This window comes from Meleagris gallopavo, chromosome 20 (genome assembly GCF_905368555.1).
Source record: "Meleagris gallopavo chromosome 20, MGAL_WU_HG_1.1, whole genome shotgun sequence".
Taxonomy (NCBI): Eukaryota; Metazoa; Chordata; class Aves; order Galliformes; family Phasianidae; genus Meleagris; species Meleagris gallopavo.
Genome location: NC_139423.1, coordinates 10518577 through 10543759, shown reverse-complemented (window position 1 = coordinate 10543759; position 25183 = coordinate 10518577). Strand labels below are relative to the sequence as shown.

General features: G+C 43.3%; 2 protein-coding genes across 6 annotated transcripts in view; one reads left to right on the top strand and one right to left on the bottom strand.

The window, feature by feature from the left end:
• GGA3 (golgi associated, gamma adaptin ear containing, ARF binding protein 3) overlaps positions 1–15703 on the top strand; it is a 21097-nt gene extending 5394 nt beyond the window's left edge. For 3 of the 5 annotated variants that reach the window (XM_085239919.1, XM_010721656.4, XM_010721654.4), the window contains 13 exons: positions 512–635; positions 1623–1726; positions 2231–2311; positions 3224–3361; positions 3943–4024; positions 4527–4643; positions 5598–5852; positions 6705–6772; positions 7171–7463; positions 7956–8221; positions 8405–8574; positions 9296–9406; positions 10577–15703. In XM_085239919.1, coding sequence (XP_085096045.1) covers positions 512–635; positions 1623–1726; positions 2231–2311; positions 3224–3361; positions 3943–4024; positions 4527–4643; positions 5598–5852; positions 6705–6772; positions 7171–7463; positions 7956–8221; positions 8405–8574; positions 9296–9406; positions 10577–10687 — 1920 coding nt within the window. In that variant the 3' untranslated portion in view covers positions 10688–15703. Of the gene's footprint in view, positions 1–511; positions 636–1622; positions 1727–2230; positions 2312–3223; positions 3362–3942; positions 4025–4526; positions 4644–5597; positions 5853–6704; positions 6773–7170; positions 7464–7955; positions 8222–8404; positions 8575–8950; positions 9065–9295; positions 9407–10576 lie in introns of all 5 variants that reach the window. The other 2 variants (XR_014887395.1, XR_014887396.1) reach the window with 2 other exon arrangements.
• Positions 13095–25183, bottom strand: NUP85 (nucleoporin 85). Its single transcript, XM_085239921.1, has 18 exons — positions 24950–25183; positions 24527–24849; positions 23927–23997; positions 23425–23468; positions 22960–23029; positions 21618–21739; positions 21140–21274; positions 20424–20546; positions 20037–20168; positions 19543–19649; positions 19211–19294; positions 18583–18648; positions 18018–18169; positions 17815–17932; positions 16683–16783; positions 15551–15702; positions 13856–13942; positions 13095–13280 (listed from the first exon to the last, which is right to left on the bottom strand). The coding sequence occupies exons 1-18, from the start codon at positions 24980–24982 to the stop codon at positions 13179–13181; spliced, it is 2022 nt and encodes a 673-aa protein (XP_085096047.1). The 5' UTR covers positions 24983–25183; the 3' UTR covers positions 13095–13178.

Here is a 25183-nt window from a genome sequence, read left to right as displayed (position 1 = left end):
GGACAGGGAGGGATCATCCCAACATCAGTGATGCAGGAGTTTGATGCCAAATCTCATGCTCTACCTCAGAGTTGTAATCTCACTTTACCTGCCAATTAGTCATACAGAGTGCCAAGGCAATCCTTCAGTATCCACGATTGGTTTAAAGTGGCAAAAGATAGATGGAGACACCCCAAGGCATAGTTAATAGAGTGAAGTATTGCAAAATTCTTTCCCAATAAAGACAGTGGGGAAGGTGCAGTATCGGCATTTGAATAATTTTTAAATAGCTAAATTTTGAAACTAACAGAATATCTGTTCTTTCTTTTGCGAAGATCGCAAATCACAAAGACTTTTGTTCACTGTTACTTCAGAAAAATTAGAGAAACAGTTTTTCATCCCAATATGGTGTCTTAGATCTTTGGTTATATACTTCAGTGTGTATCACTGAACTCCCCCTGTTGTCTGGGTTTGGTCTTTCTTTTTAAAAAACTAAGAATGTGGAGAGTCTTCATCTTTTTCTCACTCTTAGTACCTAGGAGATCGGGTCTCAGAGAAAGTGAAGACTAAAGTCATTGAATTGCTGTATAGCTGGACAGTGGCACTACCAGAAGAATATAAAATCAAAGATGCCTACTACATGCTGAAGCGACAAGGTAGGAGGTCAGCTGCTCGTTCATGCGTTCTTTCTAGCCTGTGCCTGTATGCAGGAGTGGCACAAAACATAAAAACTTTTGATGATATGAGCAGACAGAGAGGACGTGGAACAAGGGAAGAATTCCCTGAAACACTGAGAAAGCTACTTACTGACTTTGGGGACTGGCCTTTTATTTTTATTTAATTTTCACCTGGGTTAGTGAAACACGTTGCAGATGCTTTTGTTTGTTTGTAGGGGTCTCCATGCCCTTCCTCCCACCCCTGTCCTGGAACTGCTCTTTAAATGATTTAAGGCCAGTTTGAAGAGAAATAAAATCATTCCTGTAGCTTTTTGTGTTCTTTTAACCATATCGCTTTACAATTTTACCTTTAAACTGATTGAAATTTATTATGTAGGCAAAGTGGAAGAAGCTTAATTGAGGAACACATGGCTTCAAAAAACTGATAAAATTGTTCTAGGGAAACTTCTGGGAGTAGAGCACAAATCTAGGTGTTTGGCAAGGGAACAAGCAGAAACCTTGGCTCTTCCACCACTCATGGTTCTAATGGTTGGGAGTCTGCTCATCACCCCAGCTTGTAGTGCTGTCTGTGTTCCTGCTCAGCACAGCTCAATTATAGAAAAAAAATGTAGTGCCCTTGAGTCTGCACAAAGCTAGGTTGTCTGGGATTTGCAAAGTGGTTCAACAGCTGATGTGAAAGTGGAAAAGACGAATAGCAGAAAACTATTGATTATACTGGCTTAGAACAGTACGGAGATGGCAAAACATTTGCTGGGGTTTTGGCCTTTATCAAAGAAAGTGTTCTTCGTTTTTTTTCTAGCTAGTGTGCCCGCTGATTTTTGATGCTGTGTTGTGCATTGGAGTAGTGCGGTAGCATCGATGGGCAGTTTGGCTGCTTGCTCACTTTGACAGCAGCACATGAATAAAAGGGTGCACTGCCTGGCCTGACTGCACTGCAAATCATCGTGGGTTCCTCTCTGCTTTCAGGGATTGTAATGTTTGATCCTGTCATTCCTGTGGACAAAATCCTGATTCCTTCTCCACCACCTCGTCCCAAAAACCCTGTGTTTGATGATGAGGAGAAATCCAAGGTATAGGGAAGACTTGTGTTGTAACCACTAACAAAAAATAATTACTTAATGCATGTTTAGAATAAGGAAGGAAAGTACATTAATTCAGCTTTTATTTTGGGGGAGGTGTACTGTACTTTCAAAGAATTCATTGGTTTGAACACAGCTACTTTGTCTATCCTTGCTAAGACCTGTCACGGTTATGTAGTAATTCGTTGTTAAAGTGCTGTCCTGCTGTAATACTAGCAGGCAAAGAATGTTTCACAAACAGGGCCAAAAATCATGTATAGGAGGAATGATTGTCTAATGTCAAGTCTCTTGAGATGTGGCAGCATGTATGTCCTCTTTAAAAGCAAGAATGTAGCAACTTGTGTAAAACAATAAATCCTTGACTCCTGGTGTAATCACTCACTGGGAAAGCAGTGTGAACTGTATATCTTTTTCTGTGAATTGTTCCCTTAATTTCTTCTTGCATCTTCCCTTTCCCAGTCTTTGTTTCCCACATGTCCCCTTCTTGTTTTACAGCTTCTAGCCAAACTGCTGAAAAGCAAAAATCCGGATGATTTACAGGAGGCCAACAAGCTTATTAAATCCATGGTAAAAGAGGTAAGAAAGTCCTGTAGGATTGAACCCGGTCAGCGGTGTTCTGTGCAAGTTTTAAAACGTGATTCGAAATTGTTGGAGAGCTTCAGCATCATGTGAATGGCAGATATTTGTTTTCTCAGGTTTCAGAAGCATTGTGTTAGTCCATTCCATAGATAACTGAATGAGACTGGCTGTTAGCGACATCCAACCTCTTACTGTTTTCTTAAAAGCTCTAAGACTACTAACTTGCAGGTAGTCCACGTCATTAGTGGAATTAAAGGGTGCCATCTGATGACTTAACAGCACTGTGTGAAACAAATGCTTAGGTAATTTTGCCCCTAGCTCACCGCTGGGAGGTGTTTGTAAAACAGAAATGTCTGCAGTTGGTGCACCTGATGGGACAGAGCAAAAAGGTGCCAGAATTGAATGCGATGTTGAAATTAATTTCTTTCTTGTCACTTTAGATGGCTTTTTACATGAGAATTTGGTGAAAACACCGCTGTACCACTTCTGGTTGATGAGGACTGAGTCATCAGACTGAGTCATCTCTTGGCCTCGTGGAAACAACTTCCTGTTTGCAGAGCTGCAATGCATCCACAAAGGGCAGTCATTACAAACCTGAGTCCAGGAGATGACTCACTGTGATTCTGCCCCTCCCCTCCAAAAAAAAAAAAAAAAAAAAAAGTATAGCTTCTTGACTGAAGAGGATGTATAGACTATTGAAATGTTTCCATTCAAGCTTCCCCTGCCTCCAGGGCAGGGTAGACTCTCCTAATAATTCAGTTGTTTTGTTCTGGTTTCTTTTGTTTTGTTTGGGATTATTTAGCTCAACCTTAAACAGACATTACCTGATATGATTTACAGATAACACCTACTGTTGTACTGTGAACCTTACAGGAAAGCTTACTTTTCTTGTCTCTTTGCATCCTGAAGGATGAGGCTCGGATTCAAAAAGTGACAAAACGTATGCACACGCTGGAGGAAGTAAATAACAATGTGAAACTGCTGAATGAGATGTTGGTTCACTATAGCAAAGAGGACTCATCAGAGGCTGATAGAGAGCTCATGAAGGTGGGTCTGAGCTGCTGCTTCCCAGAAATACTGCAATCAGTCCTTTGTTCTTCTTCAGATTTTGAATTTTTCAAAGAATTACGAACAGTGCAATAAAATGGAGAGTGGTAGCAAGGAACAAGAGCTCTTGTTGGAAACAACTATGTAATAACCATGTTTTTAAAGACTTTTCACCAAAGGACTCAGTGCTTTGCAAGGACAGTAGATAATAGCTCTCTTGCATATGGTTGAAGTCAGGTACGGCTGTTCTCCAAAGATGCAGCATAGCAGAATCGAGAAGCTGTTATTTCCGATTCTTGCTCCTACTGTAGCACACTGATTGCTGATAGTAACTGTCCCTCGCAGTGCTGTGGATAGGTGAAACACAGCAGAAAATTTGTCTTTCCCTATAGCTAGCATTACAAGACTGGGAGAACACCAAGAAGATGAAAATTAAAACAACTGGGATGTCCAGCACAAGGAGGCTAGTTTCTCTGTTCTGGGCTTTCCAGAGAACACTTGGGAAGTCATTCTGTGCTGACTGGTATTGCTGACAGTGCCTCCTGGTTGATGAGACCCTTTGTCATGATTTCTCTTCTCAGGAACTCTGTGAAAGGTGTGAAACCAAAAGACGGACATTATTCAAACTAGCCAGTGAGACAGAGGATAATGACAGCAGCTTGGGTAAAATAAGCTACACTTCTCCTTAAACTGCTGTTTAACTGCTGAACCTATGACTGTTCAAGGGTTGAGCAAGGGAATGGCTGCTGTAAAGATGCCTCTTCACTGTGGATGAGCTTTGCTTTGAGCAAGCAGATAAAGGACAAGGTCCTTGCCTCTTTATTCTTATCATTTAAATTCAGACAAGGGCTTGACAGTATTGGTGGCTGGCTGGGGAAGGATGGTAATATATGATGGTTACTGTCTTGGAAGGGGAAGAGAGTTATGTGGGGAACAAAACCTTGGAATCATTTTCACTGTTACTGTGTATGTAATGTGTACCGACCTAGAAAGGTGAGGGTCTTGCTTAGAGAAGCATGGTACAGAACAGACAGTAACAGAATTTGTAGCTAAACAATTGTGGTTTTTCTTGCTAATTATTTAGCTGATAACTGATTATTCTCAGCGTTAGTGGGAGCAAAGTGACCAAAGTCTTGATGGTTGTGTTTATCTGTCTTTCATGTAGGAGATATTCTGCAGGCCAGTGACAACTTATCACGTGTGATAAATTCCTATAAAAAAACAATAGAGGGGCAAGTAATCAATGGTGAAGTGGATCTCCGAGTGATCTCAGGAATGGAAGGTGAGTTCCAGGGAAGCCAACTATTTAATTTCTAATCCTAAAATTTTAAGTATTTCAGACTGGATTTCCTATTAATTCTGGTAAAGTAGGCTTGATGGTTCTTCTGGCCAACAGTTTCTGAACAAGAAAGGGAATGACAATTCTGGACGTGAACAACAATGCTGCATTATCCATTGCTTGTAATCAAAGCCTTTGATAACATTAGTAGCAAACCTTTATCTGAATAGTTTTTGTGCCTGAAAGTTCTCATACATTTGTGTCTCCACTTTTGTCCCATCTCTTAATGTGGCAATATAAGAAGAACACAACTTTATGTAAAAGATGAGAGCAGAAGAGTGAGGGCCAGGCGAGGGTCCTGTCCTGGCTTTGCCAGCAGTACCTTTTATGAATTTAGGCCAGTTGCCCACTTTACATTTCAGTTTCGCCTCTGAAATCCCTGGATGTTTTGTTGCTGGTTGGGAATCACTTCAGCCTTTCTGTACGAAGAACAATAAAGGAAATGCATACTGCTGTCTGATAACATCTTCCTGGGACAAGTCTGCTCCAAAATATGGAGAGAATTCTAGATCCAGACAGTATATGTTACCCTTGACTCTGTCTTTCTGGTAGCCTTGATTTATTGTAATTCTGTAGGATCTCCCAAAGTCTTCTATGAGCTCAAAAGATTTTGAGAGGATTATGAATGATGCTATGAGAAATGCTGTGGAAAAAGCAGCGACTGGAGCAGACAGGTGTTGCTTTTCGGATGGAAATTTCCTAAGCGTCTGGGTTGGTTTAAATAAATGGTTAGATGCACACCGTGTGGGCTTTCTCCTTTGTAAGAGCCATTAACCACAATTAAGTGCATGTCTGTGTTACCTAAACCATCTCTCTGATAGTGTCTTCTGTACGATGTTCTTGCTCTAAGCATTTTTGCCTTCCCTCCTAGTTGTGCTTATCTGCTGTTTGCTACAGGGAGTAAGAACACACTCATTGACCTTGCTGGACTGGATGTCACCAGCACTTCAACACCTCCAGTGCCACCCACCACTCTGACACCAGCCCCCACAGCAGCCCCAGTTCCAGCAGAAATCCCTATTCTCCCACCTCCTCCACAGACACTTTCACAATTGCGGAGCAGTTCCTTGGGCCAAGTGGAAGCCGCACCCACTCAGCAGAGCAGCACAGCTAATTCTCTTTCCTTGCTGGATGAGGAGCTTCTGTGTTTAGGTAAGACGCTGAGAATCCTAGAAAAGGGCTTTTCAATCCCTGCCTGACAAAGTCAACTTCTTTCCTCCAGCGTGAGTCTGAGGGTAGGCTAAAGAGAGCATGAAATCCCTTATGTTTTGACCACACCAGATTTCTTTTGCTCTTGATTCATCCAGTAGGTTACTTAGTGAGCCCTAGGTCTCACTTCTGGTGGAGTTTGAGAGGAATGATTGAGAGAATTTGGTGATTTAGGTGGTGCAGGTGGGAACAGTAATTTGTGCCATTCCCAAAACATTTATATTGGGATATATTTCCTTGCTGTGATTCTGGTCAGTCTTGCATGTTTTCAGGCCTATTATTTCTTAAGAAATCCAGAGGATTTCTGAGACACTCATGTCATCCTGGATGTAAGAACTAGTCTGTGAGTTAGTATTTAATTCTGATGAATTCATTTGAAAAGTAGGCTTCAAATGAAAATACATTGAGTATAATTGCAGACTGATCTCTATGGATGCTTGGACATGCAGGCTGCAGTTTGGTACTGGTTCCACTGCTGACTTCGTGGCTGTACAAAGAGAAAGGTGCCCTAGGGGGATTGTTGGAAGGAGCCTGCAGAATGCCTGCGTGTGAAGCCGAGATATGAATAGCAGGAGATGGTGTAAATCGGGATGGATGAGAAGAGCTGCATGCAGGGGATTGGCTACTGGTTCTGTTGGTCTCTTCATCAGTGTAGACTTGCAATCCATTTTGATCTTTCATTAGGCTTTTGGGCTCTGGCAGAGCTGAATCAAGTAGTTTGGCACTGAAACAAATGCCATGGTATGCAGCCTAACTCATTTTCTACTCATTACCTACTTGTTATTTTCCTTTCAGGCTTGAATGACCCAGCCCCTGCAGCAGGGAAGGAGGCATCAGAAAAAAAACAGTGGAGCATGTTTGAGGTAGCAAGGAGAGAATTTCTCAGGGGAAGCAAGGGAGGGCTTGCCATTGGGGAGGTCTCGTGACACATTTTGTCACCTTAGAGAAACATCACATGCAAGCAGAGGGGTTGCTGTTACTGAGGGGAAGTCTGGCCTAACCCCAAGATCTGGGTTAGCTGTGTCCAAATGGAGTAGATATCCCTGAACATGGCTTTCTCAGTTTTCAGTCTGTCCCCCATGATGTTAGCACTTCCTTTGCTTAAATTACAGATCAGATGTAGTCCTGACATAGGCCACAGACTTTGCTGCTTGCCACCCACCACCTGTTCTTGCGGTAAATCTCTCTCCCTCTGTAACAATGCCACCTCTACAGTAGGGGGTAGCAGTGAGTTAGAGCATGTACTTGTGCTCTCTTGCAGAATGAGCAGCTGGACCTGGATTTCTTCAATCCAAAGACGGTGACTGTTGATTGCAATCCTGCAGGGAACCCTCTTCTCCATCACACATCGCAGACCACATGTGGAACATCAGTGACACTGCCTTCTGCTTTCTCAGTCCCTCACACTGCTCCCAGCATGCCTGCACCAAACTCCATACCATTTGTGTTCTCTGCTGGGCTGGCTGCCCCTGTGGGGCCTTCCAAGACAATGCCAGCTGTTCCTGGATACTTAAGCTCATCTGCATTGGGACAACTCCTTGAAGAAGCCAAAGGGTAACTAAAAGTTCTGGACTTTGCTTTGTCTCAGCATTTAGGAAACCAAGTTTCTGTAGTGTCAGCTTCAGAGACAGATGTTCAACTTCAGTTTGGTAGAAACACGTGATTGGGACTTTTACAAACTAGTATGACAGTCTCAGCTTCAGCAGTGAAAGGCAGAAACTACCAGGTAGAGTACAACAGCTGTGCTGTTGCCAGATTTGAAGTGTGCAGTGTAAAGTTAAACTGGCTGTTATGGTACAAAGGCATTTGGCCATCTTAGCCTAGCTCTTCTTTGCCAAGGTGGGACTATTGCTTTTGTACTGAGTTAGAAAGAATTATGCATATTCCTACCAACACCATTTTTTTTTCTTGTAGCTCTGCTTCTTAGACCTTGCTGGCTCCAGGCTGCTGCTTAGTGCTTGCGATTTGCTCTTATCTCTGGGTTTGTGCTAAAATGCCTGCTTCACTTTCAGCTTAATTTTTCCGTGATTTTTTTCTGTCTTCCAGGGCTGCCACGCAAGGCATGGCAACACCCTCAGTGCTACCTGGGGTTACTTTGCCAGCTCCTGTCACATCTTCTCCGTTAATGGCACCTGCTGGGCTGCCAGTCACTGCCCCAGGAACACCCCCAATTCCTTTCCCAAATAGCTGCACTGCTGCCTCAGGGAGCTCTCTCTTCCATCCAGCATCATTCCAGCAGCAAGACAGTCCTATGAAAGCACCTGAAATTTCTTTGGCCAACGTCCATGTTCCCTTGGAATCTATTAAACCTAGTAAGTACCTTCAGGTTTTTCACCATTCTCTGAACATTTTTTAAAAGCAAAGCTTCCTGACTGAGTTTATAAAGTGGAGAACAATGGTGAGACGCCCCAGCCAAATGTCAGATTGACAGTACTGCTGAAGATTGTTTTCTGCAGCATAAACTGTGTTCCTATCCCCTTCTTGCTCTGTGGCAGGCAGTGCCCTCCCGGTGACAGCCTATGACAAGAATGGCTTCCGCATCCTCTTGCACTTTGCCAAGGAGTGCCCACCAGGAAGGTCAGATGTGCTGGTTGTGGTAGTCTCAATGCTGAACACAGCACCCCTTCCTGTGAAGAATATTGTACTGCAGGCTGCTGTACCTAAGGTAGGGGTGCACAGTTCAGACCCACAGCAGTGTGAATATGCATGTTCAGGGAGGTATGGGTATGAACTCAGGGACTTAGGTTGCAACACACTGGTTCTGTCTTTCTGTAGTCTGTGCTCTGCCTGTTTCCAAAACATAAAAGTAGTTAGAAGCAGAAAACACTAAACAGGACGTATCAAGAACTACAAGTAATACACGTTTTGTTTTTCTTTCTATCTAAAATCAATCCAACTGTATTTGGTCATGTGATAGCTCAGCGCATTGACAGGACTGTTACGTGGATAAACCCATCCTTAAGGTGGGAAGGTTTGGGAATCAGAATTTCACGAAGACTTCTTAAATTGAAGAATATGTTCCTTTCTGATCGCTATTGCAGCTACATGATTTTGGATGGCTGATTTGTGTTTTGAAAAGTGTGGCCCAAATGGCTACAATCTGCCCATTGTCATCAAGTTGTTTGCGTTAAAACCTCAGCTATAAGAGCACTCAGGTAAGAAGGAGTGCAGTTGGTGTTCTGACCCCAGTGCTTTTACTCTGATTTGTTGGTCTGCCTGGTCCTATTGTGTTCTGCAAGTGGACGGGCTCTTGCCTCCTCCTTCTCACGCACTGATTAATTCTCTTCACCTTGGATGTCTGCTCTTATCTCCACAGTCTCTGCATATATCTTCCATTGTCCCTAAAGGTAGGAGATACTCCATTCTTTTTGTTTGTTTGTTTGCAGTCCATGAAAGTGAAGTTGCAGCCACCCTCTGGCACTGAGCTGTCTCCATTCAATCCCATCCAGCCGCCTGCTGCCATCACCCAAATCATGCTTTTGGCAAATCCTACAAAGGTGAGAAGGATAGACTATAACAGAGTGGGCATTTATCTTGTCATTTTTCAGATTAATATGATGTAAGATGAATTCTTCAGGGAGTTTGGATCAAAACTATGAGCAAGCACAACTCTTAATTCCTAGTTTGCCCTTCAGAAGCAATTACTGCAGCAGCAGATCAGCGGTGTTTCAATTCAAGGCTTGAGAACAGCTATACAGAGTCTCTTCTGCAACAGCCTTTTTCAGGAAGGAAAAGCGTGGGAAAACACTGTACGTTTTTTTTCCCATCAAGGGAGCAAAAGTCTTATAGGGTTTAGCTTTAAAGGAGAACAATCAGAGCTGCTTCAGAAGCTTATCTTAAATCCCTTGTGCACTGGATGTGCCCTGCTGTAATGATGCTTAGCGTGTTGTAAAATTAACTAGTTCTCTAGAAAGAGTTCTGCTGTGTTGAGGCTCTATACAGCCTGACAGACTTGAAAGAACAGTGTGATATCGGGTCCTGTCCCTTCCCTTTGGCATGTTATGAGATGTCCCTGTGACCAGTGAAACAATGTGGTTAATATTTTGCTTTCTGCTCATCGTGCTAGGAGTGTGTGAATAGCTGTGGAAACCCTTTCTGCAATTAGTTATTTAGGTAGCCTACATGATGTGTAAACGTCAAAGCTGTATGCTGAAGTGGTTGAGAATTACAGCAAAAATGGCCTTAAGGTATCAGCTGAAATTTATGATATTTAAAGAGGTGTTTGCAGATTGTTGAAACTTTCACTTTTTGAAGCACATGGAGATCTCCTATTGAAAGATGGGTTCCATCTGGTGCTTATTGGGAATTTTGCAGAGCAGAACCTGCTTTATCTTCCTGCACGTGATGCATAATTCAGTTTTGAAAATTCTGATCTATTCCAGCATCATTCTTCAGGCTCTTTGAAGAGCAGCTGAGCAGTGGGTACTAGCTGCATGTATAGCAAACTATTACTGCTGATCACTCATGCTTTTCTCCTGCTGTTTCATGCTAAGCAGTAAAGCTTTTATATTTTTAAATATTTAAAGTAAATAACTCAGGTTACCTTGACCCTCTGCAGCAATGCAACAGTGTTGTGATTTCTGTACAGCTGTGATAGTGAAATTTTTTGTTCCAGAACAACTAGGGCTATTCTCATGTGTTGCTCTTGGGTTTTGTCTTTTCTGCAGGAGAAAGTGAGGCTAAGATACAGACTGACCTTCACGCTGGGAGACCAGCTTGCCACAGAGGTTGGTGAAGTGGATCAGTTCCCTCCAGTGGAGTTGTGGGGGAATTTATGACCTTGGAACCTTGGACAGACTGTGACAGGACCCAGAAAGGATCCCACAGGACTGAAATGAATGTGACAGGGGAGGGACGCACGTGCTATCCACTGGTGATGTTAAGCTTTGTTTACATGTCCTGCCCACTCTGCTTGCAGCTTTAGTCCAGAATGTTGTACCCCACGTTGAAGGGGTCCTGAGACATCTATGCCAAGCATGAACTGAAGGCAGCTGGTAACACATAGTGCTGGCTGCTTTTATTTTGGCCTCCAGGTGAATGGTCCTATCTTCCACTCTTTTAAACTTGAAGTTACAGTATTTTGAGGGGAGACCTGTCAACAGGAGATTTATGTTAGCGTGTTCCTGTACTGCTGTCCAGAGTTACCTACATGCTGGTAATGATGCTACCCCGAGCTTCCTCAGTGCAGAGCCCTTACATATGTCCTCCCTTGGACTTGTACCTCCTCAGTGCCAGACTGGACCTGCTAAGCATGTTGAGCAATAATGCTGGCTCCATGAGGGAATGCTTTTTTTTTATTTTTTATTTTATGTTTTTTTTAAACACTGAAGTGGTATTTAGCTCCCTCCATCTGTTGCATTTCCAGTGATCAGTATAAGCAGACCCCAGCTCTTGTGTTGTGTGACACTGCTGTATCTTTAGTTAATATATTTGTTTTATACTGTGGGCTGCCTCCCTGTTGTATCCATTTGGGGCAGCTAGGACTGTTTTGTATGCAAATGGTTAAACTGTTCTTTTTTTCTGCCTTCGTCGCATTCCGCAGTGTGGGGAAAAGAGAAGTGTGGTGAGGTGGTAAAACCAAGCAGTGAAGCTGGAAAGTTGTTTTCAGTGTTAGTGGAGGGCAGCACCTGGCATGCAGAAGTGTCTTTACAGCCACTCACCCAAGGTTGGGGAGAGTGCCTCTCAGGTCCTCTCCTGCAGGCAGTGTTGCTATATAGCTGAGTAATAAGATGAGTACTGTGAACTACAAGATGTAAATAGTGGAGCTGTAGGATGGCTGAACAGAAACAAGCAGGAAAGGAAAGAAGGCTCTGCTGTGGCAATGCATATGCCCTGTTCTAATAGTTCTCTATATTAAGTGGCTTAGTGCAATCATCTCCAGAAGAGGGAGAGTGGTTTTACTGGACATCAGAATTCAGTGTTAGCAGGTGGCACAGGAATTGACTATAAACTAGGTTTAAGTGACTGAAAGTTGATTACAGAAGTCCCTTCCTTCTCTCAAAGTTCAATCTCAAGCAGTGCCTCAAATAGCTTTGAGACACTGTTTTAATGTTTGTTTTTAACCACCGCTGACAAAAGCACAGGTAGGATGGATCCTTGGACAAAGTGCTGCTGGAATTAACACAGGCTGTAAAACCAGAACTCAAATAATGCTTGGAGTTAGTTATGTTATCTTTTCTGTGACGAGAAATAAATACTAGAGATGAAAAATTCTGTGGATTTAAAGGCCCGAAGGATCAGAGATATCAGGCAATTGTGGAAACTCTGAGGGGGAGGAATCCAAAGCTTTGGCCAAGGACCTTGCTGTATCCTGCTCTGAAGCTCATGAGGACACAGCCTGACAAGGAGGGCAGGCAAAAGGGAGTTGCATCTTTTAGATTCCTACAGAAAGCAGCAATTTTAAACTGATGGACTATGATGGAGGACAAGGAAAGAATTCTTTCTGCCTCGGAAATGTTCTTGCCACTTCAGGCACGGTCAGGATAGGGATAGTATTTAAGTTACTTAAGTCTGCCCAGTGCTGTAAGCATACCCTGAAGAAGCAGATTTCACTGCTTTAGATGCCTGTATGAGAATCTCGCTGTGACTTTGGGGAAGACAGAAGAGCACAAGTGCTTTCTGCAGAATGGCGCTGTTCTCACTGCTACTGGCAGTGCACCGCGTGTGCTGTACAGCCAAATGGAAAGATGGCATAGTCTTGCTGCGTGGAAAATGCATTGTTATAAGCTTTGGAAATTAAGCTGTGAATGAGTGTTCCTTGTCAGTAGGTTGAGGTTCCTGCTTCATACCAAACAGCCATTACTGTAAATACATCTAAATGCATTTGTTTTGCTGCATGTTAAATAAATTGGTTTCCCTACTTTGCTCTGGGGATAGCCCTTACTGATGGTTGATCGTGGAGTATAACACTGGTTCTGGAACCACTAAGGCTCAATCCATCATCTGAAACCCATCCAAACTAGAAAACAGCAACTTCTGCCTTTTTGGTTAAAATGCCAGTGCGTTAAAAGATAGGTTTGGTTTCAGTTCTGGATAATTAGTGGCATAGCAACTGAAAACACAGAAGGAAGGTCTGTCAGAAGGGGAAGATGGCCAGACCAAGTTGGATTAAGCAACCCTAGGAGTCAGCTGTACAATTTTTAAAGTTCTTTTTTATGAAAGACAAGATCACATCACCAAACAATATGCAAAACAAGACCTTTATTCTTAGAAAACCAGTCATGTTTATGTACAATAAGCCACACAGAGTAAAATCACACATTACTGTCTTCAAGATCCTTCCAATGTGCCTTCTTTGACAATGACTCGTGCCAGATTTCGTGCAAGAGCAAGTCTCAGCATTTCCACTTTCATGGTCTCAACATCATCATCCTAAAAGCAGAGTTTGGGTTAGATCAGCGCATGCAATAATGAGCTGGTTCTCCTTCTGGGTTTTGAAAAACAAATATGCAGGTCATTAAGAGTGAGAATACGTGTTTACTTGTCATTGGGATCTCCACAAAATGGGTAAAAGCTACATTTCTTAATTTTTAAATTGTCTAAAGACAGAATTACCAAACCTTTTCTCTTTCTGCCAGACTTCTACATGTGTAGCAAAGGTCTCCCTGTTCTGTGCCTAGAACATCCACTAGCCTGAGGTGTCAGATGACAGCATCTCAGCTTTCCATTGTCTATGTAATTTCTAATTATTAAGAAATTTGGAAAAAACATAGCAGTCCAATCCAAATCAACAGAACACTCAGGAATGGAAGTACTGCACTATTTTTGTGTATGCTTAATTATCGCCTGCTGACACCTCAGTTTGCTGGCTATTAACAAAGTGCCAGCCTCAGGAACTCAGGCTCTCCCTTGTTTCTGTCCCTGGCTACAAACAAGTTTAGTGCTTTCCTTGACTATCCCACAACCCCATTGATTCATTATCCATTTGTCCTCAAAACAGGAGGTACCTGGAACTTCTGCCTATCCAGCTTCCCTGCTGTTAGATCTTCCAGGCATCGCATTAGTTCGTAAGTCTGCTCTGCTGAAAATATGACCTGTGGAAATTAAAGTATTTTCATTAAAATAACTTGCTGAAGGACATCATACAGTCTAAGAACTGTATGATTGAGACGTATTGAGACGAAAGAGAATGCATTCATACGCCTACAGATTGATTCTGACCTTTCATTCACAGGATCACAGGACAATTCATGGTAGAAAGGGTCAGAATTAGGGCCTGTAGCAGAAATCCTATATCACAACTTGAAGCAGTGATGGAGCACCTGTTAGAAAGGCAGGGCCAACCCAGGGGAGCTCAGCTGCATGCAATACTGCTGCATGATCAAGGGGTGGAGCCAGGATCCAGCCCTCATTTAGGGGCTGGCAGTGGAAGTGAGGGTATCTATCTGGAGATCCCTAAATACCTGAAGCCTTCTGAAGGTAAGTGAATTCTTTCCTTTGTTTCTATGTCCACAGCTGCTGTGTTTGAGAAAGTCCTCACTTATTACTCTGCTGTCATTGCTGTGCTTTCCATCATGTTACAGGGCCCATCCTGATTAATATCTTTATTGATTGTCTGGATGAGGGGGTTGAGTGCACATTCAGTAAGTCTGCAGATAACACCACGGTGGGAGGAGGTGTCAATCTGCCTGAGGGGACGAAGGTCCTACAGCAGGACCTGGACAGGCTGATAGCTGGGCTGAAGCAGTGGGATGAAGGTTCAACAAGACCATGTGCTGAGTCCTGCGCTTTGGCCACTACAACCCCAGCAATGCTATAGGCTCAGTGCAGAGTAGCTGGAAGACCACACAGAGGAAACAGACCTGGGGCTATTGGTCAATGCTCAGCTGTACATGAAGAGCAGCAGAGAGAACAGGGATGTTCAGTCTGGTAGAGACTCAGTGAGGACCTTCTCGCTCTCTACACCTACTTGAAAGGAGGTTATGGTGAGATGGGGGTCAGCCTCTTGCCCCAGCTAACAATAATAGGGCAAGAGGGAACGGCCTCAAGTTGTGCCAGTGGAGGTTCAGGTTGGATATTAGAAAAAACTTCTCCAGAAGAGCAGTCCAACACTGGAACCGGCTGACAAGAAAGGTGGAGTCACCATCCCTGAAGGCATTCAAGAAACACGTAGATGTGGTGCTAAGGAACATTGGCAGTAGGCAGACAGTTGAATTAGATTGTCTTAGAATTGTTATGGTTGGGAAAGATCTCTAAGTGACTCTGGAGAAGGTCTATAACCTCTTGTGCAAAGGGTGAGCTACGAGGTCAGAGTGCATGCCTCTGCTTTATCCAATCCCGGGTCTCTAGTAAATAAACTTTCATTTTCTTGATGAATCATAAAGCAAAAATGTGGCTGAGCAGAAGAAAGCACACTAAAATAAAGTACCAGAAAGAACTGGACAGCTGTGTACTTAACCCATTAGCATGGGTTATTCTATTATTCCACTGCTGCTTTCTAAAAGCAGTGATTATCTTATTCGAAGTTATTTGTCATCCTTCTGCCCTCAGTAAGACACTAGGAGTACTATGCAATTCTTGAACTGTTATGAACAGTCCTGGCCTGAGGCCATTAAGTGTGGAGCGTGACTGCTTTGAGATAACTTCTCAGGAATAAAGAAAGGATGTGGGGTGTCTTTGTTGTGTTCGACCAGCATGCTCACCTCTTTCTGCTCCAACAGGGGAAGGGCATCTGTCAGGAGGGTCATCCAGAAGGAGCAAGGGGCAATATGAGCAGTCATCAGCATCAGAAGTAGCCTGGCAGCTTCAGAGAACCTCTTCTCCCCATACAGACGGTGGAATTCACGGTACTTGCCTACACATGAGTGTTGGAAGGGTAAAAAGTATTAGCATTTGTCAGAACAGTGCAAGCTGCGATTTATGGATGTTAAGAAGTCAGTTTGCTCTCATGAAGCAATAGATAAGAGACTTCCCCTAGACTCAGCTGCTTTGGAATGGGAATGTTGTGCACGAAGGAAAGTTAAAATACAGGTTATCTGAAGAAAAACAAAGTTAAATCTGCCACTGTTTTTGCAAAGAGTTACTGTTTGAATCAGCGTATTACTGAACTGATGCTGCCTGGTGCTGAGTGTTTGCAGGGTGAGCAACACGAGTGGCTTAGAGACTGGCAGCATCTGTTTAGAGGAGGGGAAAAAAAAAAAAAAAAAAAAAACAGAAACAGAAGAGGAGGAATGTTCCAGCCCCAAGCTGCCAGAGTTCAAGAAGCGTTTAGACAATCCTCTCAGACATATGGTCTTGATTTTTGAGTGGCTCTGTGTGGAGCAAGGAGTTGGACTCAATGATTCTTATGAGTCCCTTCCAACTCAGATTATTTTATGCGGGTTTTTTTTTTTCTGATACCTCAGGAGATTGAGAGGTGTGAAAGGTTTTGCTGCTTAAATGGAAAATGAGATCTTTGCTGATGTAGAATATTCTGCTTTTGCTAAGAATTAGTTGGATCGATAGCTAGAATAATAATTGGCTGAGAACAAATGTGAGTTTTATTCCATGACTGACTTGTATCTGCTTAACTGCAAAAATACAGGAAGTAACGATTCCCATTCCAATCCAACTTTGATTGACATTTGAGCTCAAGATAGAAATGTATGAGAGTTCTTCAGTAAAAGCACATCCGATGTTCCTGAAACTTCTAAAGGAAAACCAAGCAGGAATTGTTTTTGCTTTTAAAGAATTGTACGTAATGCAGAAAGGGAGATTCAATTGCCAGAAGATAAACTGTGTAGAGGTAGCTGTGTTATAAATAACAGAACAACCGGAAAATTAGGCCCTTCTCACCAAGAAATGTCAGCCGGTCACTAAGCAGCATGGATGGTCCCAAATTATCAATGAGGTCTAAGTCAGAAAAGCATCCCCTTTCGCAGTAGTCCTTAAGGAATCTGTGGAGAAAGTAAACGCAGCAAAGGCTCACAGGGGAGGCTATTTTTCATGTTTCTTTTGTATCTACTCATCCCTTCACAGGAAAGCTTAGTATACAACTGAATTTCATCTTAATTGACTATGACTGAGAACTTCAGAAGACATAAAAACGTCTTCTGGGAGTGGTTAGTGAGTCAGCATAGTGAGCATTTCACTGACACTATTTCCTTCTAGATTTTGTAGTAGTTGAGATCTGTTTCTTAAAGAGAATAAGGAAAGGGAGAAACACAGAAAGCTGAGACTGGTAGCAACATAAGTAACTTTCCCAGATCATAACAAAGCTCTCTCTTTCTGCTGTGTAAAATAAATAAATTAATTAATTAAAAAGGCAAGCAACAGAAACAATTCTAAAAGCTTTTCATCTCTTTTGTCACAACCTTCATCATGCTGCTTTTTTCAGCATCTGCTTCCTGCAGTACTTTTCTTTCAACTTCTGTTGAAAGAAATATGACTGTCCTCACTCCCTTTACGAACAAATTGAGGGGGGAAGCCAGCAGTCTCTTACCTCTCCCTTTTACACTGCTGAAGATGTAGTATTACCTAGCCATCTATCCAGAGCATAATTACAGAACTATACAAAGAGATTGGTTCCTGTCTGATTTCAATTAAGGAAAAAAAAAAAGTCCATGACGTGGGCTGCTAGAGATTCAAAAGCACAGTAAGAGTTGCAAGTGAAGCCCCAGCCTTTTGTCTAGGTGTAAGCTAAGTGTTAGTAGCATTTTCAATTCTATTACTGGACTGTTTGTTAAAGCAAATCTGTTTGATTTGTAGATCTCCTGAAGTACAATGGTGTAGAAAAAAAACAGCTAGGCTATTGCAAATGACAAGAACCCAAGGATGTCATTTTCTAGCCCCGAAGCAGACACCTGGTCTGAGGGAAACATAACCCCACTCTGCCTGCAGTGGGACCTTTCCAGGATGGCTGCCTTCTTCCCACTCCTACCAGCCCACTACAATGATGGCCACCTGAGAGCTTCTGACATAGACTCACCGATCTGATATTAGTGTAGCAAAAGCTGCATCCTTGGCTCTGATGCTCCAAGACAGGGCAGAGCCCAAGCGATTATTTCGCAGAGCCTTCATGGCCATGATTTTACAGATGCTTCGGACTTTGGAGAAAACACAGGAGAGAAAATCAGTTTTGGTAGTTTCACTTGTGTCACTATAAAACAGTGAAATTTAAGAATCAGTCACCTTGTTCATGCATCTGTCTCTGCTCACAGATTCTCAGCACTTTGAGGGCCTTCTGTTCTGTGTTAAGGGGTATCCGCTCAATATGAAGTTCCAAATAGACCCTGCCATACTCTGGACAGTGGTCAAAGTAATCCACCCCCAGCTGCCACAGACTGGGGGAGGGGGAGGAGGAGGGAAGAAAAAGTCAAGCAGTTCAAGTCTTGTAAATCTTAAATAAACATAACAGGAAAGATCAAGTAGAATTTGAGTCTGCGTTAATAATACTTAATTCTGATTAACACACTGTTTGCACTTAAGATGGTTTTTACTTTCTACTATCAGCTGCCTAATACACAACTTTGGAATTCCTGCATCTCAAAAATGCAGTGTACCAGAAATGTCACAGAGGCAGTAGCTATTCTACCCTGGTTAATACACCCGATAGGTTTTAATTGATTGCTGAAATTCTAACAGTGGCTTAAGTTTTGCCTTTTCATTTTATTATTATGCAATTTTTTTTTTTTTTTTTTTTGCTGACCTAGCTAAGTCTAGCCTCTGGGGAAAAAAAAAAAAAAAAAATCGCTACCTGTGATGGGAGAAGAGTCCTGAGGCATACTCTAGTAGAAGAAATTCACGCATATTTGAACCAAAACTGGGGAAGGAACGAAGAAAGAAAAGAAACAGGCATTACTATTTGCACCTCATCAGAATAGCCTCCAGTCTCAAGTTCAGAAGCACCCGCGGTACATTTTCTCAAGCTGCAGGGCAGCTTTATCCTTGGGGGGACACCTACATCTTTACAGCATTAGCAAATGTAACGTACAGTATGAGTGCCTTAAACCGAAACAGCAGGAGAATGCAAATAGCAGAATTGCTCATACTGAAGTTTGTTGAACACTTATGCATGGAAGCTCTTTTTAGATGAGTTTCTCACTATTCCAACAATCACAAACGTTTGAGCTGTTGATAATATTTCAGCTAAAAATATATTTAAAACCAAACCACAAACCCTAACACTGCTGAAGTCCTGCTGAATAGCATGTCAAACTCATCAGGACAGCAAATGCTTCTGCAGAACGTGTGGGTCCACGGAGCACTTTTATTTTCCAACTTCTATAAATACTTAAGATGCTCCTTTTTCACCAAAATAGACATGCTGTTTCAGTCGTTCTTACTTCTGAGTGACTGAATAATCAGTGCAAATAAATACTTACTAGAGATTGTGAGATTGCAGGAGTTTACAGTGATCCAAAAGGTCAGTCAGATGAGCCACAAACCACCAGTTGCTCAGAGCAACACTGTATTTGAAACAAGCAAAACAAAAAAAATGCTTAGCCAACCAGTGCCAAGGAACATGTGAGATTTTGCACATACATAAGCTATGTTACAGCATAGCGGCTGGTTGCAATGTCCCAGACCTAATGGAACACTTTTAGTTGCTGCTCACTTTGCGTAGCATTTGCAGCCTGTACCCGTATCCTCTACCCCAAATGTTATTGGAAGCAACACAGTAAAGCTAGAGAAACAAAAACTTTAAGAACTCAACCTGCACTCCTTGATCACTTGGTGAAGCTCAAATTCAAAGGCTGCCATTAAAATTGTGTCTAGAGGCTCAGGGCTGCTTTCTTCACCCAGGAACATGTCCATACTAGACTGTGGAATAAGATTACAAGACATGATTAAAAAACAACTGTGCAAGGGTAGAAGAAAAACTATTTGTTTTGATGCAATAGTCTCATTTAGATTATTTTATGGGAGAGTATGTCACAGAGACTGAATGCAGCCAAGAAGCAATATTTTAGCATTAGGAAATTAGAAAGACAATTTGAGGACCAAAACTGGTAACACTAGACACTAAAGAGACTTGGTCTTCAACCGTTATTTTTTATGTATCAGTCTTCCAGTCCATTTAAAAAATCCAAGAAAAGTCTTGTGAGTATGTAGTTTCTGTAAAAAGATCAGCCTTCCCAAAGCTTTCTGTAAGTACCATAATCTTTCTTGCATTAAAGTGGAGGATACAAAAATAATTTTATTTCTTGCCTGTGCATAGAACCGCAGTTCCATTGGCTTCACAGTTGGATGTGAATACAGGAGTCGAGTAACCAGAAAGTGGTACCAAGTAGTCATGAGTTCCTTTTTTTCTAGTATGGCATTCTCATCTCCCAGCAGGATCTAAGAGGAAGGAAAGCAAAGGAGTAGTTCTGCAAATTCAGCAATGTACACAGCTTCATCTTAACTTTTAAAGGCACTACTATTATTTTGTAAACTTTACAATTTAATTAAGAGCCTAGGACAGGAAAGCGACCTGCACAAGTGATCTAATGAACAGATGATTTAACGTATTAAAGTTACTTATCACTACACATGGCTTCTGAAGTACACAACAATCCAATACTTGCCCACTTTCCTTTCTTAACCAAAACACACCTTGCAGATGGATTCCATGTGGGAATTGGAAGCAAAGGTTCCATCCTGCAGATAACGTTGACATTCTTCATGCCAGTGCTGCCATTTCAGCTCCATCTCAGTCAGCGTTTGGGTGTTACCAAGCTGAATGGAATAAGAGGCATAAAATAAAAAGAAATACCAAGTCACAGCAGGTATTTGGTCTGAACTCGCACTCATTCATGCTAAAAAGATAAGTAGGCTGTTGTCATTTTTTTCTTTGTTCTCCAGCTGCATTTGAAGTGTCTTAATTTGTGTATCTAAATAAAGGAAAAGGATTCCAAGACAACCAGTGAAAGATGCAGCTGCAATTTTTCCTCTACAAGGAGATCACTGCAACAGAGGAAAACCTGCAGGTAAAGTCTTCAAAGACTTCTCTGTAAGTTCTCAACAGGAACTGTTTCAGATAAGCCAGCAGTGTACCTTGCTACAAAAACATCACTTCTGACTATGTTGGTTTATCACCTAGCAGATTTTCGGCTGTATTCTTGGATCTCTTGGGTAACTGAGACAAGTATTTTTACAAGGATTAAGACAGATGTTTTAATGGTCAACAGCCTGTGATGTTAAAGGAGCAACAGCAGAGATGAAACAGACTGGACTAATTCTGTTATTGCTCTTATCTCCTTTCTTAGTAGAACTAATAAAAAAAAAAAATCAGTGCAGAAAAAAAAAAAAAAAGAGTGCTTTGTACATACAGTGGGCACAGGCATCTTCTTCATCAAATCATCCAGGATTTTGTACATCTTCATTGATGTGGGATTTGCAATGGCTTCCTTGGAGAGCAAGTGGCGTGCTTCATCCATTCGGCCTTGCAGCACAAAGATATCCACCTGCAGAAAGCACACTGTGAGCACCAAGCTGTGCAAAGCTACCGAACACCCAGGCAGAATATCAGGGAATCTTCAAGAAAATTAAGTAGAGTTACAAGATTTCAACTTTAGCCCCTGCTTATTTGAATATACAACTCTGTGAATCATGAAATTGAAAGGCTCAAGTTAGGACCAAGGGACAGGATGATCCTGACAGTGCTTCATCTTAAAACTGTACAGACAGAAGCAGCATGTCAAGTATCGGTTTCTGAGATGTACTACAGTGCTGAGAAGGGAAGAGGAATGCAAGATGCATAGGCATGACTTCTCTTCCTCTAGAAGTTTTGCAGGGGGCTGTACTCACCACGTTCCAGAAGAGCTTGTGTTTTGATGGATTTTCACTGCTCAGAACTTCACGGACCATGTTGTCTACATCACAGATGTGAAGTTGAACCCAGTCAAGGAGACGAAGCAGGAGAGGACCAGCTTTACACAGAGAAGGTATTGTTGTTAGTTCCCAAACTGTCCCCAGACTGTTCTAACTAACTGCTTCTAACCTTACCGGTCTGACAATCATTAGATGAGATTTACTAAGCAGATTTCCATCTGCCACGTTCAAACTAGAAAGGCACGGAGTTCCCTAAGTAGCCAAGCTGCAGGAGCACGAGGCTCACTGTGCCAAGTTTTAGACAGGACAGAAGCACAGACCAGTTACTTGAAGAAATAAAAGTTCATTCATATCGTAAGTCTTGAAATGCCAAAGGATCCATAAAATGTTTTTGTTTCATTTACCATTCTGACACTATAATGTGATGGAAAGTACAGTGATAAGAGCAGGGTGGCAAAGTCTTTGGCTGCAGCAAACGAGGACAAGCCCAAATGCAGCAGCCATGGACACAGAAATGGAGGAAAAAAAGCTGCTTACCTTTGGAAGGCCTCAGGTAAGCAGGGATCTCCAGAGAGATCCCCCTTGCCTCCTTAAGTGAGGGCTGGGAAAGGGTGGATCCTGGCTCCATCCCTTCTGGTCATTCAGTGCACTGCATGCACCTGAACTCTCCTGGGTTGGCCCTGCCTTCCCACCAGGGGCTCCATCACTGCTTCAAGCCATGACTAGCATTTCTGCTACAACCATCATCTCGTTATTAACTAAATATGAGGATGAAATCTGGTGGTAGGCAGTTCACTTTTTCTTTGGATTAAATAATCTATAATGTATGAACCCCTTGTTTGAATTATGTGAGCACATTTGTTAGCATAATCTGATTTCCTAAGAAAACAATTCTGAATCACTCATGAACTCACTTATGAAATGTCATCCTGTTGTTAAAGGAATTACATCAAGATGTGTAAATGTTAGTTGGTATCTACTGATTTAAGGGTTAAGAATGTGCTTATGCTTTAAAGTCGAATAAATTGGGAACAAGTTTTTGTTATCTCTCTTCATTACATTTCTGTGGGAAATAAATAAGCCAGTGTAAACTGTAGCATATTCCATAAGAGGGGGAAAAGTAGAATGCATCTTGACATAATTTAGTACAAAAAATGCAATCTACGGAGGCAGAAGAGGTATTAGAACTTAGTGTTGTTTACGTCAGACTCTCTACAATATGTATTAAAATCTAGCACAGTGGATGCTATCTGCATTTTAAACAATTATGCAAACAAGACCACTTTCAGTCTTCACATCAGAATTATTTGCTGCTCACCTGGAGCTGCTTCAACAAACAGAATCTCACACAGATTCCAGATCAGTTCCATAGCAGAGAGAATAGAAACCTGAAAAAAAAAAGCAGAGCTGCATTGTTCCCATTATTTATTTTTAACTGCACCGCTGAATTTGCTGTCCATAACAACCAGTCTTTATAGATAAATGTCATACTGATATTTCAGAGATACAAATTAAAAGACAGAAACAGGCCATAACTTCTCTACATATATTTAGTTTAGAAAATACCAACACTGTGTATTGAAATGCAACAGTAATCACTCCTCAGGGAAATACAAAACAGTACAAAAAGTGTTATTTTAAGAGAGTTACAAAGAGCACAGAAAGAACAAAAGGCTAATTAAGTGACATCAGTGCAGCTTATACAACAAAACTACAGCCACAGTGTCTTCATGGCTTTACTAACCAGTATTCGTGCAACTATGTGGATGTGACTGCAGATTACCTGAATGCTGTACTGGCTGTGCAGGGCAGAGTCCCGGGTTGAAACTGAGTGAAAAATGAGCCAAGTCAAAAACCAGCATATTTACCTTATTTCACAGTACTTTCTGAGCTCATAAGTACAATCTCTGACCACTCACTGGGTACAGACCCAAATGTGTACACAACTGATAAAGCTAAGCTAACCTTCATAACTCTTTATAAATCTGGTAAATTTACAGGATAAAGATGTTAAAACAGAGCGAGAGCTCTCACTTGTTCAGGAAAGCTGTTAATTTTGACTCATTTTTCCACGACTCATGACATGAAAAGACTGCAAGTCTTCCCAAAATCAGTTACAAGATGATGAACCAACCTGGAAATGTCAGTGATGGAAATGGAATCTTGTTAATTACTGAAGTTTATACGTGCTGTTTTTCAGTAGCTGTAACGACTTCCAAATGAAATCTTATTTTTCTAATCACAAATAGCATCTCCTTTTATTGCAGTACAACAAACAGACTTACTCGCAGCCTGGTGCATGTCCTCCATGCAGGCTCTTATGACTGAGCGGTAGTTTTTGCTCACTTGGACTAATCTGCCAAACACAAAAAGGGATCAATTACAGAGAGCTACTGGGGTTAGTGCCTATTCTGTGCATCTGTGGATGCTTCCAGCATGAGGGTAAGCCTGGTGGGCGGCTGCTTTGGCACCAGGTATGCAGGGTCCCAGGCACTCCTCAGGGCCTGAAAAGAAGTTGTAGTGAGGTGAGGATTGGCCTCTTCTCCCCAGGTAATAGAGACAGGACCAGGGGTGACGGCCGTAAGATGTGCCGGGAAGGTTGGGTATTAGGAAAGATTTCTTCCCAGAAGGAGCAGTGGGGGGTGGCACGGGCTGCCCAGCGAGCTGCGGAGTCGCCCCGGAGGCGTGTGGAGCCGCGGAGACGTGGCACCGAGGGCCGTGGCGGCGGGACGGGGTTGGCCCTTTCTCGTCTTCTCCCCCCTTAGCGATTCCACGTCACCCCGAAGCGCGATTGGAACTGCACGTCTGCCCGGTCCTCGGCGCTTCGGCCCATTCGACGGCGTTTGCCTACAAAACGCCCGGCGCCGCGCCCCAGCCCCACTCACTGCGCGTTCCTCGCCCTCGCGGCTCGCTCCTCCTCGCAGCGCTGCAGCCCGACGAAGATGCCGTGGGATTCGTTGAAGAGCTTCCGCAGCGTCTCCATGTAGATGTCCTGATCCCTGCGGACCACGAAGACACACGCGGCGCCCGTCGCTCCGTCCCCGCCGCCCGCAGCGCCGCACCCCGCCGGCCCCGGCCCCGTGCTGCCTCCCGGCGCCTCGCGGCGCTCCCCGCCTCTCCGGCCGAATCGCGTCTCGCACAGCAGCATCTCGGCGGGGCCCCACGCGAAGCACAGCTGCGTCCGGGCCGGGTCAGCGCCCGGCACCACCTGCGGAAAGGGAGCGGAGGGCGGGGGGAGAGAAGGCGAGGTGAGGGGACGTGCGGCCCGGCACGGCCCGTCGGAGCGGCCCCGCGGCCCCGGCCCTGACCGTCAGCGGCGGCTCCGCGTCCGGCTCCTCCATGGCCGCGCCGCTCTCCCGCCCGAGCCGAGGCCCCGCGCGGCTGCCCGCCCCGCTGCCTGCTGCCGCCCGCGGAGCTCCGCGGCGTTTCCCCTCAGCTGGCGGCCGTCCGCCTCCGTCCGCCTCCGTCCTTCCCCCCCCTCGGCACCGCTGAGGCTCTGCGACTTCGGGGCAGGCGCGGCCGCTCGCCCCGGAAACAGCGCC